Source organism: Herpailurus yagouaroundi, unplaced genomic scaffold, assembly GCF_014898765.1.
Source record: "Herpailurus yagouaroundi ecotype Mexico unplaced genomic scaffold, PumYag 162, whole genome shotgun sequence".
Lineage (NCBI taxonomy): Eukaryota > Metazoa > Chordata > Mammalia > Carnivora > Felidae > Herpailurus > Herpailurus yagouaroundi.
In genome coordinates this window covers 48,715,704-48,732,085 of record NW_024412403.1, presented here as the reverse complement: position 1 = coordinate 48,732,085, position 16,382 = coordinate 48,715,704, and the positions used below count along the sequence as shown (strand labels likewise).

At 38.6% G+C, this 16,382-nt stretch overlaps 1 protein-coding gene across 2 annotated transcripts in view; it reads right to left on the bottom strand.

Annotated features, from left to right (window-relative positions):
• Positions 1-16,382, bottom strand: part of TBC1D23 (TBC1 domain family member 23) — a 65,584-nt gene that overhangs the window by 35,279 nt on the left and 13,923 nt on the right. For both annotated transcript variants that reach the window (XM_040484309.1, XM_040484308.1), the window contains exons 2-3: positions 2,010-2,121; positions 549-654 (exon numbers count right to left, since the gene is read on the bottom strand). In XM_040484309.1, coding sequence (XP_040340243.1) covers positions 549-654; positions 2,010-2,121 — 218 coding nt within the window. The remainder of the gene's footprint in view (positions 1-548; positions 655-2,009; positions 2,122-16,382) is intronic.

Genomic DNA, 16,382 nt, shown 5'->3' with positions numbered 1-16,382 from the left:
AAAAAGAAAAACAAAAAGACACTAAGGACTATAGATGAATTTAAAAATACAAACTAAATTCATTTAAGCTTGAAAAGACCTTGTGGAGTGACAGGAAACCTTTTCATCCATGACTTAAAATAGTTTTGTGGGTTTTTTTTTTATTACAGATCATTACCTATGATCTGCAAAAGTTTATAGGTAAACTTTTAGAACACAGACCCCTTTAATGTGAAGACTAAAGATCATACAGACCTTTTCACAAAAAAACAATTTTAAAACTGCAACAAAACTATAAAGGTACCAGAAGAACTGAACATATAAGCCAAAAAACAAACAAACAAAAAAACCAAAAAAAACCCTACACTAAAAATTGGGCTCTCTTTCTTATAAATACTAGATATTACTTCATAAGAATTTCCAAAGAGAAGTCCTACGACTGTTTACTAGCCATTCACAAATTTAACATATCCCAAACTGTAACAAGATGATTCTATTAAAGAGTAACTCTTCTACCTCACAATATTATTTTCAAAATTTTTCAGTTTGAAAACAATTATTAAACTTACCGATAAACTCTACACAATCTTTGTGAATGGCATTCTGTTCTGGCAAGTCTAAAATACCATCCCATGATGCCAAACTATCACCTTTTCCTGCAACATTTAGAGCAATCTGGAAGAAAGATAAAAGCAATTAGCTTTGTATGTCATGTCTCATTTTTAGAAAATATACTGTAATAATGGAAAGTCCTGAATTTTGAAATAATAATACATACTTCAAAGATTACAAAGTAATGTATTTACACTCCACCAAATGCTGATCCCTTCAGTCATATCATAATGAACACAATTATTTTAAATCTCCCTACATTAAATTTTACTACTTCATGTCAATCCAGTGAATAGCATACACAAATTTATTTCAGCAAACATCATCAATATTATAGACTAAATGTTTGTGTCCTCCCACAAAATTCAGATGTTGAAACCTAATCCCCAATGCGATGTTATTTAGAGGTGAGGCCTTTGGGAGGTGACTAGGTCATGAGGGTGGAGCCCTCATAATGGAATTAGTGCCTTCATAAAAGAGACCCCAGAGAGCCCCTATCCCTTCAGCCATGTGAGGACACATTAAGGAATTATTATTTTTTTTAGTTTAATGGTATTATGCTTATTTTAAAAGTCTTTATCTTTTAGACTTTCATACTAAAGTATTTTAGTGTGCTACCAAGGATTTAAAATAATCCAGTGGGTGAGACAGGGAGGAAAGCATAGAGATACTAATCACACAAGACTGGCCAAATATTAACAGTTAAAACTAAGTGATGGGTCATGGGGGTTCATTATGCAAGTCTACTTTTGTATGTGTTTTAAATTTCTACAATAAAACATTCAGAATGCTATGTACAATTATTATTCCATTTCTGTTACAGATATATGTGCAGAGAAGAAAAAATAAAAAGATATATACCAAGACATTATTATGTGTTTTACCCATAGGTGATAGACAGTAGATAGTTTTTATCTTATCTGCTGCTTGTTATGTTTTAACAAACAGTATTTCTTTTGTAATCATAACAAAATCTTAATTTAAAATTAAAAAGTGACACATACACTACAAAACAGATGAAGAGGAAAATAAAGCAAAGTAAAATGTCCTATAATTCCAACACACAGAGAGACCTATGTCCTCTCCCCACCTTGTCTTTAATATAGCTGAGATAATTCCATGTCTGCAATTATAAATCCTATTTTACTCATTGGTTTCATTTTCCCATTTCATTAAACAATCTTTATAAACATCATTTGTAATGACTACAAAAGAAAAAGCATTGCCCTTCAAAACCTATATTATTAAATAACCAAACATGACAGAAACACACCATTTAAGTTGCTCTGTTTGATAAATTCTCGATGCAACATGGTCAGAAGATGATAAATTTTTTGCAACTTAGACAAATGAACATAAAAATTCTCAAATGTTATTCTTAAGTGATGACATTTTGCTTTAGTTTTCAGTTACTTTACCTTCCAAACTTTGGCCCTCAGATTAGCAGGTAGTGGTCTTCCCTGAATTATATTTCTCAAAGTTTCAAGATCACAACCTCCTGCTTCCAGAGCTTCTGCAAGGTCTTTTTCCCTAAAAAACAAGTCCTTAATAGATCAATTCTACTTATTTTTTTCTTATTGAAGATTAATTTATAACCATGGCCTATTAAAGGCTGTGTGTGTCTACGAAGAAAAGGTTCTCAGTAGCCAAAATGTAATGCCAAGGCATACACACAGCATTTTGTTTCCTTGGAAGGGAATCTAGGGTTTCATGCAATTTACTCTCATTTTGCACTTAGTTCTAACAAGCTCAGTTATGTTTTCTAAAATTAAAGAAAGTTAAAAAGAGAAGACAGCACAAGCAGGATGACAGCACTTAAAAGTCACAGTAATATTACTATTCATGGTAGTAGTACTGACTCACACTTTACAGAGCACTATCTTTGTGCCAGGCAGTGTTCCAAATACTGTCCAGGTGTTATTTTGATTCTCACAACAACCCTATGAAGTAACCACAATCATCACTGGCCCCAGTTTACATATGCAAAAGTTGAAGCAAAGAGGGGTTATATAGTTTATGAACACTCATCTAGTAAGTATTCTAGCCAAGATTCCAATTTTAACAGTCTGGTTCCAGAATTTATGCTCCTGATATTATGCTAAATATTGGCAAAGAGGAGAAATCATAAAATTCTGCCAAGAATTCAGTGCTGTATGGGAATACTTAGTACATAACTCACACAGGTATCATGCCTAGAGCTGTGCCTAGCTTACAGTAAGTGTCCAATAAATGTCAGATGAACAAAAAAAGTTCTAATGGCATCACCATTTTACATATTAAATATATATATCTAATATATATATTCTTTTAAAGAAAAAGAATACATCATTGAGTACTCAGCAAGCAGTTATGTACAGTCTGCTAGGTTTAAGGAGAAAATTAAACATGAAATAAATTTTATTTTTGTTTGTATATGGTCAAAATAATATATTTTTCAAAAACTTTCACAAACATTATGAATTGTTTTTTAGCCATGAAATAACCACTTAAAATAAGTAATTCTCTCAGAATTCTCAAAAGCTGAGTTTTAGTCATTGTTTATAATTTTAATGTACAAAACATAAGAAATCTATATAAATAAAAATCCATAACTCAGCCAGACAATTTCTAAAAATCTTTGAAGCAGCCTGAAAGAGTCTCCCACTACGATCAGGAAACCAAGATTTTGTCACACTGGGGGTGGGGGTGGGGGGGGTGGGAAGATGGTTTTGAGGAAAATAATTTACTACCATTTCACATTCTCTTAATAAGATAATGTAAATCTCCCCTACTGACAGGATTCCAAGAATATTAGTTTAAATGGGTAAATTTACTAAAGTGTTACCCTCTTAATGGAATGGAATTAAATGAAATATATATAATCACTTGGGATCATATTCAAAACAAAAGTAGTGATCAAATTTTAGCTACTACAAATTCATAAGAACAAGAATATAACTAGTAACCACACAAGAAACATTTCTTTTCCTTTTGCTATGTGGTCACCAAAGTGTTGGACAAGAAAGTGAGGGAAAAAGATTTCAAGTCTACTGTTCAGAAATGCTTCAGGCCTATAGTTGATAAAGAATGGGGTTTATCTCTTCTCATCTGGTCAAAATGTACAAGAGAGGCTGTTAGAATGTGAAAGGTTGTTTGTAACCATAAAACAAAGATAATTTAATGTGATCTTTGAGAAATACCATATTTTTAATGATTAAATATGTAAATGAACTGTAAATACCATCATATGAGATAGAATTCTTCTACCAAATAAATGAAGAACTAGAATTTTTCTATTTTTCAGGGCAAAAATCCTTGGTTTCTTTTTGAAGTAACTTTGCCAAATCCCTTACTATTCCAGACAACAAAGTCGGTATTCTAGGGCAAAATGCCCAACCCTCGACATACTTTTTAAATCATAATAATGTACAAGCACATCCCTGTTGATACAGCTGCTGTTGTAGTCTTTGATGCTGCCCCCAGGGAACCACAAACATGGTCTCCAACAGTACAACCATGAGCAAGAAACCAGAATACGCTCCAACTTAAGTAGTAAAAGGCATCTCTCACAAACTAAATTAATGTTATCTTCTGAACAAAGTATTCAAAAGTTCAGTTATCAGACCTTCAACATTACAAATGCACTTGTAAAAAGTAGCAAAACAGCTGAAAATAGTGAAGTTAAATAATTCAAGTAAGAGTCAAGTTCCTATCGAGAGATAGGAACTCTATGGCACTTAGCTCTCAAATAGAACTTTCCTTCCCCCTAAACCAAGTTTCCTTCTACTTTTGAGCAAGCAATACCTAACATTCAAAATCAAGACACGTGTCTGGGGGTATATGATGGTGGGGGGGAGTTTATGGTTTTTTAAATCTTCTTTGAGGTGAGAATATTCAAAGTCAGAGTGGCTACAATGAACAAATTAGGACACTATAGACGCTGGAGAGGATGTGGAGAAACAGGAACCCTCTTGCACTGTTGGTGGGAATGCAAACTGGTGCAGCCACTTTGGAAAACAGTGTGGAGGTTCCTCAAAAAATTAAAAATAGATCTACCCTATAACCCAGCAATAGCACTGCTAGGAATTTACCCAAGGGATACAGGAGTGCTGATGCATAGGGGCACCTGTACCCCAATGTTTATAGCAGCACTTTCAACAATAGCCAAATTATGGAAAAAGACTAAATGTCTATCAACTGATGAATGGATATAGAAGTTGTGGTTTATATACACAATGGAATACTACTTGGCAATGAGAAAGAATGAAATATGGCCTTTGGTAGCAACATGGATGGAAATGGAGAGTGTTATGTTAAGTGAATAAGTCATACAGAGAAAGACAGATACCATATGTTTTCATTCTAATGTGGATCCTGAGAAACTTAACAGAAGACCATGGGGGAGGGGAAGGGGAAAAAAAAAGTTACAGAGAGGGAAGGAGGCAAACCCTAAGAGACTCTTAAAAACAGAATAATCTGAGGGTTGATGGGGGGGAGGGAGGGGAAAGTGGGTGATGGGCATTGAGGAGGGCACCTGTTGGGATGAGCACTGGGTGTTGTAAGGAAACCAGCTGACAACAAATTTCATAATCAATCAATCAATCAATCTTCTTTGATTATGGTGGCTTCTTACTAACCTCACAAGCCAAAGGTTGGTAGAAACGTACTGGGGATTCAGATAGCTCTTAAAATAGGAAAGTATAGGTCTTGTCCATTTATCCTAGTTAAATCTGGAAAATAAGTAACTGTCTACTTTGCTAGAAGGTTCAACACAAAGCAAATCCAAAGCTTTGGGGTTGCCAAGTAACAGAAATGCATCTCTTCCTAACTCTATGACATTGAAAACCATACTATTTGTTAGTACGACGCTACAGGTTATTGTTGATGACCTATCAAGGACACATTTTCAAAGCCTAAATAAAACAACAGAATTTCCCCTCACCTGATGGTTTGTGGCAACATCACCTAAACACTGTAACCCAAGTTGCTTTAGAATTATAGCAAGGCAAACAATGTGACTAAGTTCATATGAAGTTAATGTTTATTCAAACTAGCAACTGAATTTTTCTTCTTCAACCAAATGGTGAGTAACTTCTAGCATATGGAAGCATTTGCACAATGCAAATTAAAGGGGTATGATGGGGGGGAACATGAATTTTTAAGCACTACCAAATTAAATACAGATTTCTAAATGCTTCTAGGATTAATAAATTCAATTTAAATTTTTGTACATAATTATTTTCTGACTATATTGAATCCATTCAAAATTATCATTTTTAAAAGCAACTAGGATTATGCATGTTGTGTTCCTAAGTCAAAAAGTCAGAGAAAATCTGCCACCGAAACAAAAAAAACTGTTTATTTCACTTTTTTCTAAATTGTTTTGCCCATAACCACATTCTAAAAATCTTCTTTTCCCTATAATTTCAAAATTTATTAAAACTTTAGCTGTACACACTCCAAACAGGAGGTGAAAACAACGCTTAGTTTATCTCTTATTTTTTTACATGTGTCTTTCTGCACTTAAACTCTACATCCGTTATCAGCCATTCTCCACTCCTCCCCACCCTACTCCCAGCCTCTGGCAACCACTGATTTACTTTCTGTCCCTACACACTTACCTATTCTGGACATTTTATTTTTTAAAGTTTATTTATTTTTAAGTAATCTCTACACCCAATGTGGGGCTCAAATTCATAACCTCAAGATCAAGAGTCTCATGCTCTCCTAACTGAGCCAGTTAGGTGCCCCAATTCTGGACAGTTTATATATGGAATTTTATTTATGCAGTCTTTGTGTCTGGTTTCTTAGCATAATGTTTTCAACGTCTATCTATGTTATAGCATGTATCAGTACATGTTTTTTATTGCCAAATAATATTCCACTGCATGTTATACTACATTTTATTTATCCATTCATCAGTTAATAAACATTAGAGTTGTTGTTTTTTTTTAATTTTTTTTTCAACGTTTATTTATTTTTTGGGACAGAGAGAGAGACAGAGCATGAATGGGGGAGAGGTAGAGAGAGAGGGAGACACAGAATCGGAAACAGGCTCCAGGCTCCGAGCATCAGCCCAGAGCCTGACGCAGGGCTCGAACTCCCGGACCGCGAGATCGTGACCTGGCTGAAGTCGGACGCTTAACCGACTGCGCCACCCAGGCGCCCCAACATTAGAGTTGTTTTAACTTTTTAGCTATATGACTGTCTCCTAATTTTGAAAATATGTATCAACAGTTAAACTACTTAAGTGTATGATGCATATGCATCATTTATTATTTATTCTTCTTAAGAAAGTCTGGAAGAATTTAAAATTCAATTCTATTAAAACTTCACACTTCGGAGTGGCAGAAGCATCTCCACAGTTGGAGGGAGAGAGCCTGGCAGAATCAAGGTGCGTGTATGTGAACTGGGGGAGATAAAATGGCATAGGCACGGAGGGGAAAGAACACTTTCTGTGGAGAGACAAAAGGGAGAGAAAGAAAGAGGGGTTGTGAAAGTGCAGCATCCATTTAGCACAAAAGGAAAAACCTCTCTGGACCCTGGACAGGGGAAAGAGATATACAAGAGTACCAGTTTTTTGAGGGTTTTGTTTGTTTGTTTGTTTGTTTGCAAACAGCCTTTGGAGCTGAAATTTGGAGGTTTCATAAGGGACTGACTTTCTCTGGAGCGGAGCCAGGAGCCCTAGCACACGCTCCTGGGGAGAAGGGAGCCGGCCGAAGTGCACAGCCCGGTGTAGCGACCTCAGAGCACGCTAGGAGAGAATAGTCCCCTCTTCCAGAGTGCTCTGGGAAGAGGGTTTATTGCCTCCCCAAGGACAAAAGACCCTGAGGGTACCAGCCAAAAAGCCTTTTATCAGCAAGACCGTGAGGCCCTACTCTGGAACAGGGGAGAGGAGCCACACAGAGCTGGGTCCTTTAAGATTCGAAGTTCTGAATCCCAGCTGAGTGCCTAGAAGGAGCAGGAGAACTGTAGAGCAGGGAAAATGACTGCCCTCGCTATTCTGAGGGCTGCCTGAACAGCGTGGGTTGAGACACCTGGGCCGGGGAGGAAAGATTGGGGTGTTTCCATTTTCCCCCCAACACCAACATGGTGGGACTTCAGAGAGCAGCACAGCAGCCCCCAGTGGAGGCAGGACAAGCTTACACCAAACCCACCCCTCTGTGCCTGGTAACTGTTTGTTTATTGGAGCAAGACTGGCTGCCCAAAGCAGCTGGCCTCTCCTCCAGACCAGCACAGCCACCTGTCCCAGGCACCAACAGACATCTGTTTCTTTTTCTTTCCTTTTCTTCTTCTTTCCTCCCTCTTCTTCTTTTTTTCTTTTGGAATCAGGCTCATAGTTTCTGATTTGTTATGGTCAAACCATACATACATACATACATATATATATATTTATAAATATATATTTTTATATTTATAAATATATGTGAATTCTTATTTTGTACATTTTTAATTATTTAATTATATTTATATTACTTATTATATAATAATTTATATATAATATATATATTTTTTGATTAGGCATTTTTATTCTATTCTTTTATCATATTTTCTCTTTTGTCTTCTTCTTTATTTTCCTTCCTCTTTCTCTGGAATTAGCCTTATAGTTTTTTGATTCTCTATTTGGTTTTCTTTTCCCCCTTCATTTTTCTCTTTTTATGGAATTAGGCTCTCCCCCCCACCCCCCGCTTTTTTTCCCCAGAGTTACTTCAACAACAAATCAAAGCACACCTAGTTAAAAGTCCAAACACTGCACCATTACAAGCTAGGAGGAGCTCTGCAGAGGACTGACCAGTGGGACAGAGCAGCCAAATGCAACAAAAGAGTACATGCAACATATGCCAAAAACACTTCCTGGAGTGCAGGCCCCAGGCAGCATATGACTCCTTTTAAATATAGTAGTACTCAAGGGTGCAAGACACATAATAAGCTCTTAAAACACACAAAAGACAGAAACAGCCACAATGACAAAATGGAGGAATTCTCCCCAGAAGAAAGGTCAAGAAGAAATCAAAGCCAGAACATTACCCAAAACAGATATAAACAATATATGTGAACATGCATTAGAAGAACAGTCATAAGATTAATAACCGGGCTTGAAAAAAAGCATAGAAGACACCAGAGAAATTCTTGCTGTGGAGATCAAAGACCTAAGAACTAGGATGAATTTTAAAATGTTATAACTGAGATCCAAAATAAACTAGATACAGTGACAGTGAAGATGGAAAAAGCAGAGGAGATAATAGGTAAAACACAAGATAAAACCATGGAAATTAATGAAGCTGAAAAAAAGAGGGAAAGGAAATTACTAGATCATGAGAGGAGAATTAGAGAACTAAGTAATTCCATGAAACGAAACAATATCCATATCATAGGAGCCCCAGGAGAAGAAGAGCAAGAGAAAGGGGCAGAAGGTTTATTTGAACAAATTATAGCTGAGAACTTCCCTAATCTGGGGAAGGAAACAGGCATCCAAATCCAAGAGGTACAGTGAACTCCCTTACAAATCAACAAAAACAGGTCAACACCATGACGTATCATAATGAAATTGGCAAAATACATAGATAAAGAGAGAATTCTGAAAGCAGCTAGGTACAAAAGGTTCTTAACCTTCAAGAGTAGACACATAAGGATAGTAGCAGACCTGCCCACTGAAACTTGGCAGGCCAGAAGGGAGTGGCAGGAAATATTCAATGTGCTGAATAGGAAAAGTGTGCAGCCAAAAATCCTTTATCCAGCAAGGCTGTCATTCAGAGTAGAAGGAGAGATAAAAGCTTTCCCGGACAAACAAAAACTAAATGAGTTCATGATCACTAAACTAGCCCTGCAGGAGATCCTAAGGGGGACTCTGTGAGTGGAAACAGCAAAGACTACAAAGGACCAGAGGCATCACAACAAACATGAAATCTACAGGTAACGCAATGGCAATAAATTTGTATCTTTCAATAATCACTCTGAATGTAAATGGATTAAATGTCCCAATCAAAAGACATAGATATCAGAATGGATAAAAAAAGTAAGATCTATCTCTATGCTGTCTATAGGAGACTCATTTTAGACCTAAGGACACCTGCAGATTGAAAGGGGGGGGGGGGAGGGCTGGGTGGCTCAGTCAGTTAAGCATCCAACTTTGGCTCAGGTCGTGATCTCGCGGTTTATGAGTTCGAGACCTGTGTTGCACTCTGTGCTGACAGCTCGGAGCCTGGAGCCTGCTTTGGATTCTGTGTCTCCTCCTCTCTCTGCCCCTCCCATGCTCATGTTCTGTCTCTCTCTGTCTCTTAATAATAAATAAACATTAAAAAAAAAAGTGAGGGGATGGAGAACAATCTATCATGCTAATGGATATCAAAAGAAAGCCAGAGTAGCCATATTTGTATCAGACAAACTAGATTTTAAAATAAAGACTGTAACAAGAGATGAAGAAAGGTATTAAATCATAATTAAGGGGTCTATCCATCAAGAATAGCTAACAATTATAAATATTTATGCCCCCAACATAGAAGCACTCAAATATAAAAATCAATTAGTCACAAACATAAGCAAACATTGATAATAATACAATAATTGCAGGAGACTTTAATACTCCACTCACAACAATGGACAGATTATCTAGGCAGAAAATCAATAAGAAAACAATGGCTCTGAATGACACATTGGACCAGATGGACTTAACAGGTATATTCAGAACATTTCATCCTAAAGCAACATAATACACACTCTTATAGAGTACATATGGAACATTCTCCAAAGTAGATCACATACTGGGTTACAAAACAGCCCTCAACAGGTACAAAAAGATTGAGATCATATCATGCATATTTTCAGATCACAATGTTATGAAACTTGAAATCAACCACAAGAAAAAAATAGAAAAACCCCCCAAATACATGGAGATTAAAACTTCACATCTATTAGAATGGCTATTAGAAAGAAAGAAAGAAAGAAAGAAAGAAAGAAAGAAAGAAGAAAGAAAGAAAGAAAGAAAAGAAAAGAAAAGAAAAGAAAAGAAAAGAAAAGAAAAGAAAAGAAAAGAAAAGAAAAGGAAAAGAAAAGAAAAGAAAAGAGGACTCTCGGGAAGATGGCGGTGTAGGAGGACGCTGGGCTCACCGCGCGTCCTGCTGATCACTTAGATTCCACCTACACCTGCCTAAATAACCCAGAAAACCACCAGAGGATTAGCAGAACGGAGGCGCCGGAGCCAAGCGCAGACGAGAGGCCCACGGAAGAGGGTAGGAAGGGCGGCGAGGCGGTGCGCGCTCCACGGACTGGCGGGAGGGAGCCGGGGCGGAGGGGCGGCTCGCCGGCAAAGCAGAGCCCCCAAGTCTGGCTTGCAAAAAGCGGAGGGGCCTGACGGACTGTGTTCCGACAGCAAGCGCAACTTAGCGGCTGGGAGGTCATAAGTTAACAGCTCTGCTCAGAAAGCGGGAAGGCTGGAGGACAAAGGGAAGGAAAGCTGCTGAGCCCCCGGACGACAGAGCTCAGTTTGGTGGGGAACAAAGGCGCTCGCCAGCGCCATCTTCCCCGCCCATCCCCCAGCCAAAATCCCAAAGAGAACCAGTTCCTGCCAGGGAACTTGCTCGCTCCGCGCAAACACCCAACTCTGCGCTTCTGCGGAGCCAAACCTCCGGCAGCGGATCTGACTCCCTCCTGCTGCCACAGGGCCCCTCCTGAAGTGGATCACCTAAGGAGAAGCAAGCTAAGCCTGCCCCTCCTGCCCCTGTGCACCTTGCCTACCCACCCCAGCTAAGACACCAGACCCCAGCATCACAAGCCTGGCAGTGTGCAAGTAGCCCAGACAGGCCACCCCACCCCACAGTGAATCCCGCCCCTAGGAGAGGGGAAGAGAAGGCACGCACCAGTCTGACTGTGGCCCCAGCGGTGGGCTGGGGGCAGACATCAGGTCTGACTGCGGCTCCGCCCACCAACTCCAGTTATACACCACAGCACAGGGGAAGTGCCCTGCAGGTCCTCACCACGCCAGGGACTATCCAAAATGACCAAGCGGAAGAATTCCCCTCAGAAGAATCTCCAGGAAATAACAACAGCTAATGAGCTGATCAAAAAGGATTTAAATAATATAACAGAAAGTGAATTTAGAATAATAGTCATAAAATTAATCGCTGGGCTTGAAAACAGTATAGCTGACAGCAGAGAATCTCTTGCTACAGAGATCAAGGGACTAAGGAACAGTCACGAGGAGCTGAAAAACGCTCTAAATGAAATGCATAACAAAATGGAAACCACCACAGCTCAGATTGAAGAGGCAGAGGAGAGAATAGGTGAACTAGAAGATAAAGTTATGGGAAAAGAGGAAGCTGAGAAAAAGAGAGATAAAAAAAATCCAGGAGTATGAGGGGAAAATTAGAGAACTAAGTGATACACTAAAAAGAAATAATATACGCATAATTGGTATCCCAGAGGAGGAAGAGAGAGGGAAAGGTGCTGAAGGGGTACTTGAAGAAATAATAGCTGAGAACTTCCCTGAACTGGGGAAGGAAAAAGGCATTGAAATCCAAGAGGCACAGAGAACTCCCTTCAGACGTAACTTGAATCGATCTTCTGCACGACATATCATAGTGAAACTGGCAAAATACAAGGATAAAGAGAAAATTCTGAAAGCAGCAAGGGGTAAACGTGCCCTCACATATAAAGGGAGACCTATAAGACTCGTGACTGATCTCTCTTTTGAAACTTGGCAGGCCAGAAAGAGTTGGCACGAGATTTTCAGTGTGCTAGACAGAAAAAATATGCAGCCGAGAATCCTTTATCCAGCAAGCCTGTCATTTAGAATAGAAGGAGAGATAAAGGTCTTCCCGAACAAACAAAAACTGAAGGAATTTGTCACCACTAAACCAGCCCTACAAGAGATCCTAAGGGGGACCCTGTGAGACAAAGTACCAGAGACATCACTACAAGCATAAAACATACAGACATCACAATGACTCTAAACCCATATCTTTCTATAATAACACTGAATGTAAATGGATTAAATGCGCCAACCAAAAGACATAGGGTATCAGAATGGATAAAAAAACAAGACCCATCTATTTGCTGTCTACAAGAGACTCATTTTAGACCTGAGGACACCTTTAGATTGAGAGTGAGGGGATGGAGAACTATTTATCATGCTACTGGAAGCCAAAAGAAAGCTGGAGTAGCCATACTTATATCAGACAAACTAGACTTTAAATTAAAGGCTGTAACAAGAGATGAAGAAGGACATTATATAATAGTGACAGGGTCTATCCATCAGGAAGAGCTAACAATTATAAATGTCTATGCACCGAATACCGGAGCGCCCAAATATATAAAACAATTACTCATAAACACAAGCAACCTTATTGAGAAGAATGTGGTCATTGCAGGGGACTTTAACACCCCACTTACAGAAATGGATAGATCATCTAGACACACGGTCAATAAAGAAACAAGGGCCCTGAATGAGACATTGGATCAGATGGACTTGACAGATATATTTAGAACTCTGCATCCCAAAGCAACAGAATATACTTTCTTCTCGAGTGCACATGGAACATTCTCCAAGATAGATCATATACTGGGTCACAAAACAGCCCTTCATAAATTTACAAGAATTGAAATCATACCATGCATACTTTCAGACCACAATGCTATGAAGCTTGAAATCAACCACAGAAAAAAGTCTGGAAAACCTCCAAAAGCATGGAGGTTAAAGAACACCCTACTAACGAATGAGTGGGTCAACCAGGCAATTCGAGAAGAAATTAAAAAATATATGGAAACAAACGAAAATGAAAATACAACAATCCAAACGCTTTGGGACGCAGCGAAGGCAGTCCTGAGAGGAAAATACATTGCAATCCAGGCCTATCTCAAGAAACAAGAAAAATCCCAAATACAAAATCTAACAGCACACCTAAAGGAAATAGAAGCAGAACAGCAAAGGCAGCCTAAACCCAGCAGAAGAAGAGAAATAATAAAGACCAGAGCAGAAATAAACAATATAGAATCTAAAAAAACTGTAGAGCAGATCAACGAAACCAAGAGTTGGTTTTTTGAAAAAATAAACAAAATTGACAAACCTCTAGCCAGGCTTCTCAAAAAGAAACGCGAGATGACCCAAATAGATAAAATCATGAATGAAAATGGAATTATTACAACCAATCCCTCAGAGATACAAACAATTATCAGGGAATACTATGAAAAATTATATGCCAACAAATTGGACAACCTGGAAGAAATGGACAAATTCCTGAATACCCACACTCTTCCAAAACTCAATCAGGAGGAAATAGAAAGCTTGAACAGACCCATCACCAGCGAAGAAATTGAATCGGTTATCAAAAATCTCCCAACAAATAAGAGTCCAGGACCAGATGGCTTCCCAGGGGAGTTCTACCAGACGTTTAAAGCAGAGATAATACCTATCCTTCTCAAGCTATTCCAAGAAATAGAAAGGGAAGGAAAACTTCCAGACTCATTCTATGAAGCCAGTATTACTTTGATTTCTAAACCAGACAGAGACCCAGTAAAAAAAGAGAACTACAGGCCAATATCCCTGATGAATATGGATGCCAAAATTCTCAATAAGATACTAGCAAATCGAATTCAACGGCATATAAAAAGAATTATTCACCATGATCAAGTGGGATTCATTCCTGGGATGCAGGGCTGGTTCAACATTCGCAAATCAATCAACGTGATACATCACATTAACAAAAAAAAAAAGAGAAAAACCATATGATCCTGTCAATCGATGCAGAAAAGGCCTTTGACAAAATCCAGCACCCTTTCTTAATAAAAACCCTTGAGAAAGTCGGGATAGAAGGAACATACTTAAAGATCATAAAAGCCATTTATGAAAAGCCCACAGCTAACATCATCCTCAACGGGGAAAAACTGAGAGCTTTTTCCCTGAGATCAGGAACATGACAGGGATGCCCACTCTCACCGCTGTTGTTTAACATAGTGCTGGAAGTTCTAGCATCAGCAATCAGACAACAAAAGGAAATCAAAGGCATCAAAATTGGCAAAGATGAAGTCAAGCTTTCGCTTTTTGCAGATGACATGATATTATACATGGAAAATCCGACAGACTCCACCAAAAGTCTGCTAGAACTGATCCATGAATTCAGCAAAGTTGCAGGATACAAAATCAATGTACAGAAATCAGTTGCATTCTTATACACTAACAATGAAGCAACAGAAAGACAAATAAGGAAACTGATCCCATTCACAATTGCACCAAGAAGCATAAAATACCTAGGAATAAATCTAACCAAAGATGTAAAGGATCTGTATGCTGAAAACTATCGAAAGCTTATGAAGGTAATTGAAGAAGATTTAAAGAAATGGAAAGACATTCCCTGCTCATGGATTGGAAGAATAAATATTGTCAAAATGTCAATACTACCCAAAGCTATCTACACATTCAATGCAATCCCAATCAAAATTGCACCAGCATTCTTCTCGAAACTAGAACAAGCAATCCTAAAATTCATATGGAACCACAAAAGGCCCCGAATAGCCAAAGTCATTTTGAAGAAGAAGACCAAAGCAGGAGGCATCACAATCCCAGACTTTAGCCTCTACTACAAAGCTGTCATCATCAAGACAGCATGGTATTGGCACAAAAACAGACACATAGACCAATGGAATAGAATAGAAACCCCAGAACTAGACCCACAAACGTATGGCCAACTCATCTTTGACAAAGCAGGAAAGAACATCCAATGGAAAAAAGACAGTCTCTTTAACAAATGGTGCTGGGAGAACTGGACAGCAACATGCAGAAGGTTGAAACTAGACCACTTTCTCACACCATTCACAAAAATAAACTCAAAATGGATCAAGGACCTGAATGTGAGACAGGAAACCATCAAAACCTTAGAGGAGAAAGCAGGAAAAGACCTCTCTGACCTCAGCCGTAGCAATCTCTTACTCGACACATCCCCAAAGGCAAGGGAATTAAAAGCAGAAGTGAATGACTGGGACCTTATGAAGATAAAAAGCTTCTGCACAGCAAAGGAAACAACCAACAAAACGAAAAGGCAACCAACGGAATGGGAAAAGATATTTGCAAATGACATATCGGACAAAGGGCTAGTATCCAAAATCTATAAAGAGCTCACCAAACTCCACACCCGAAAAGCAAATAACCCAGTGAAGAAATGGGCAGAAAACATGAATAGACACTTCTCTAAAGAAGACATCCGGATGGCCAACAGGCACATGAAAAGATGTTCAGCGTCGCTCCTTATCAGGGAAATACAAATCAAAACCACACTCAGGTATCACCTCACGCCAGTCAGAGTGGCCAAAATGAACAAATCAGGAGACTATAGATGCTGGAGAGGATGTGGAGAAACGGGAACCCTCTTGCACTGTTGGTGGGAATGCAAATTGGTGCAGCCGCTCTGGAAAGCAGTGTGGAGGTTCCTCAGAAAATTAAAAATAGACCTACCCTATGACCCAGCAATAGCACTGCTAGGAATTTATCCAAGGGACACAGGAGTACTGATGCATAGGGGCACTTGTACCCCAATGTTCATAGCAGCACTCTCAACAATAGCCAAATTATGGAAAGAGCCTAAATGTCCATCAACTGATGAATGGATAAAGAAATTGTGGTTTATATACACTATGGAATACTACGTGGCAATGAGAAAAAATGAAATATGGCCTTTTGTAGCAACGTGGATGGAACTGGAGAGTGTGATGCTAAGTGAAATAAGCCATACAGAGAAAGACAGATACCATATGGTTTCACTCTTATGTGGATCCTGAGAAACTTAACAGGAACCCATGGGGGAGGGGAAGGAAAAAAAAAAAAA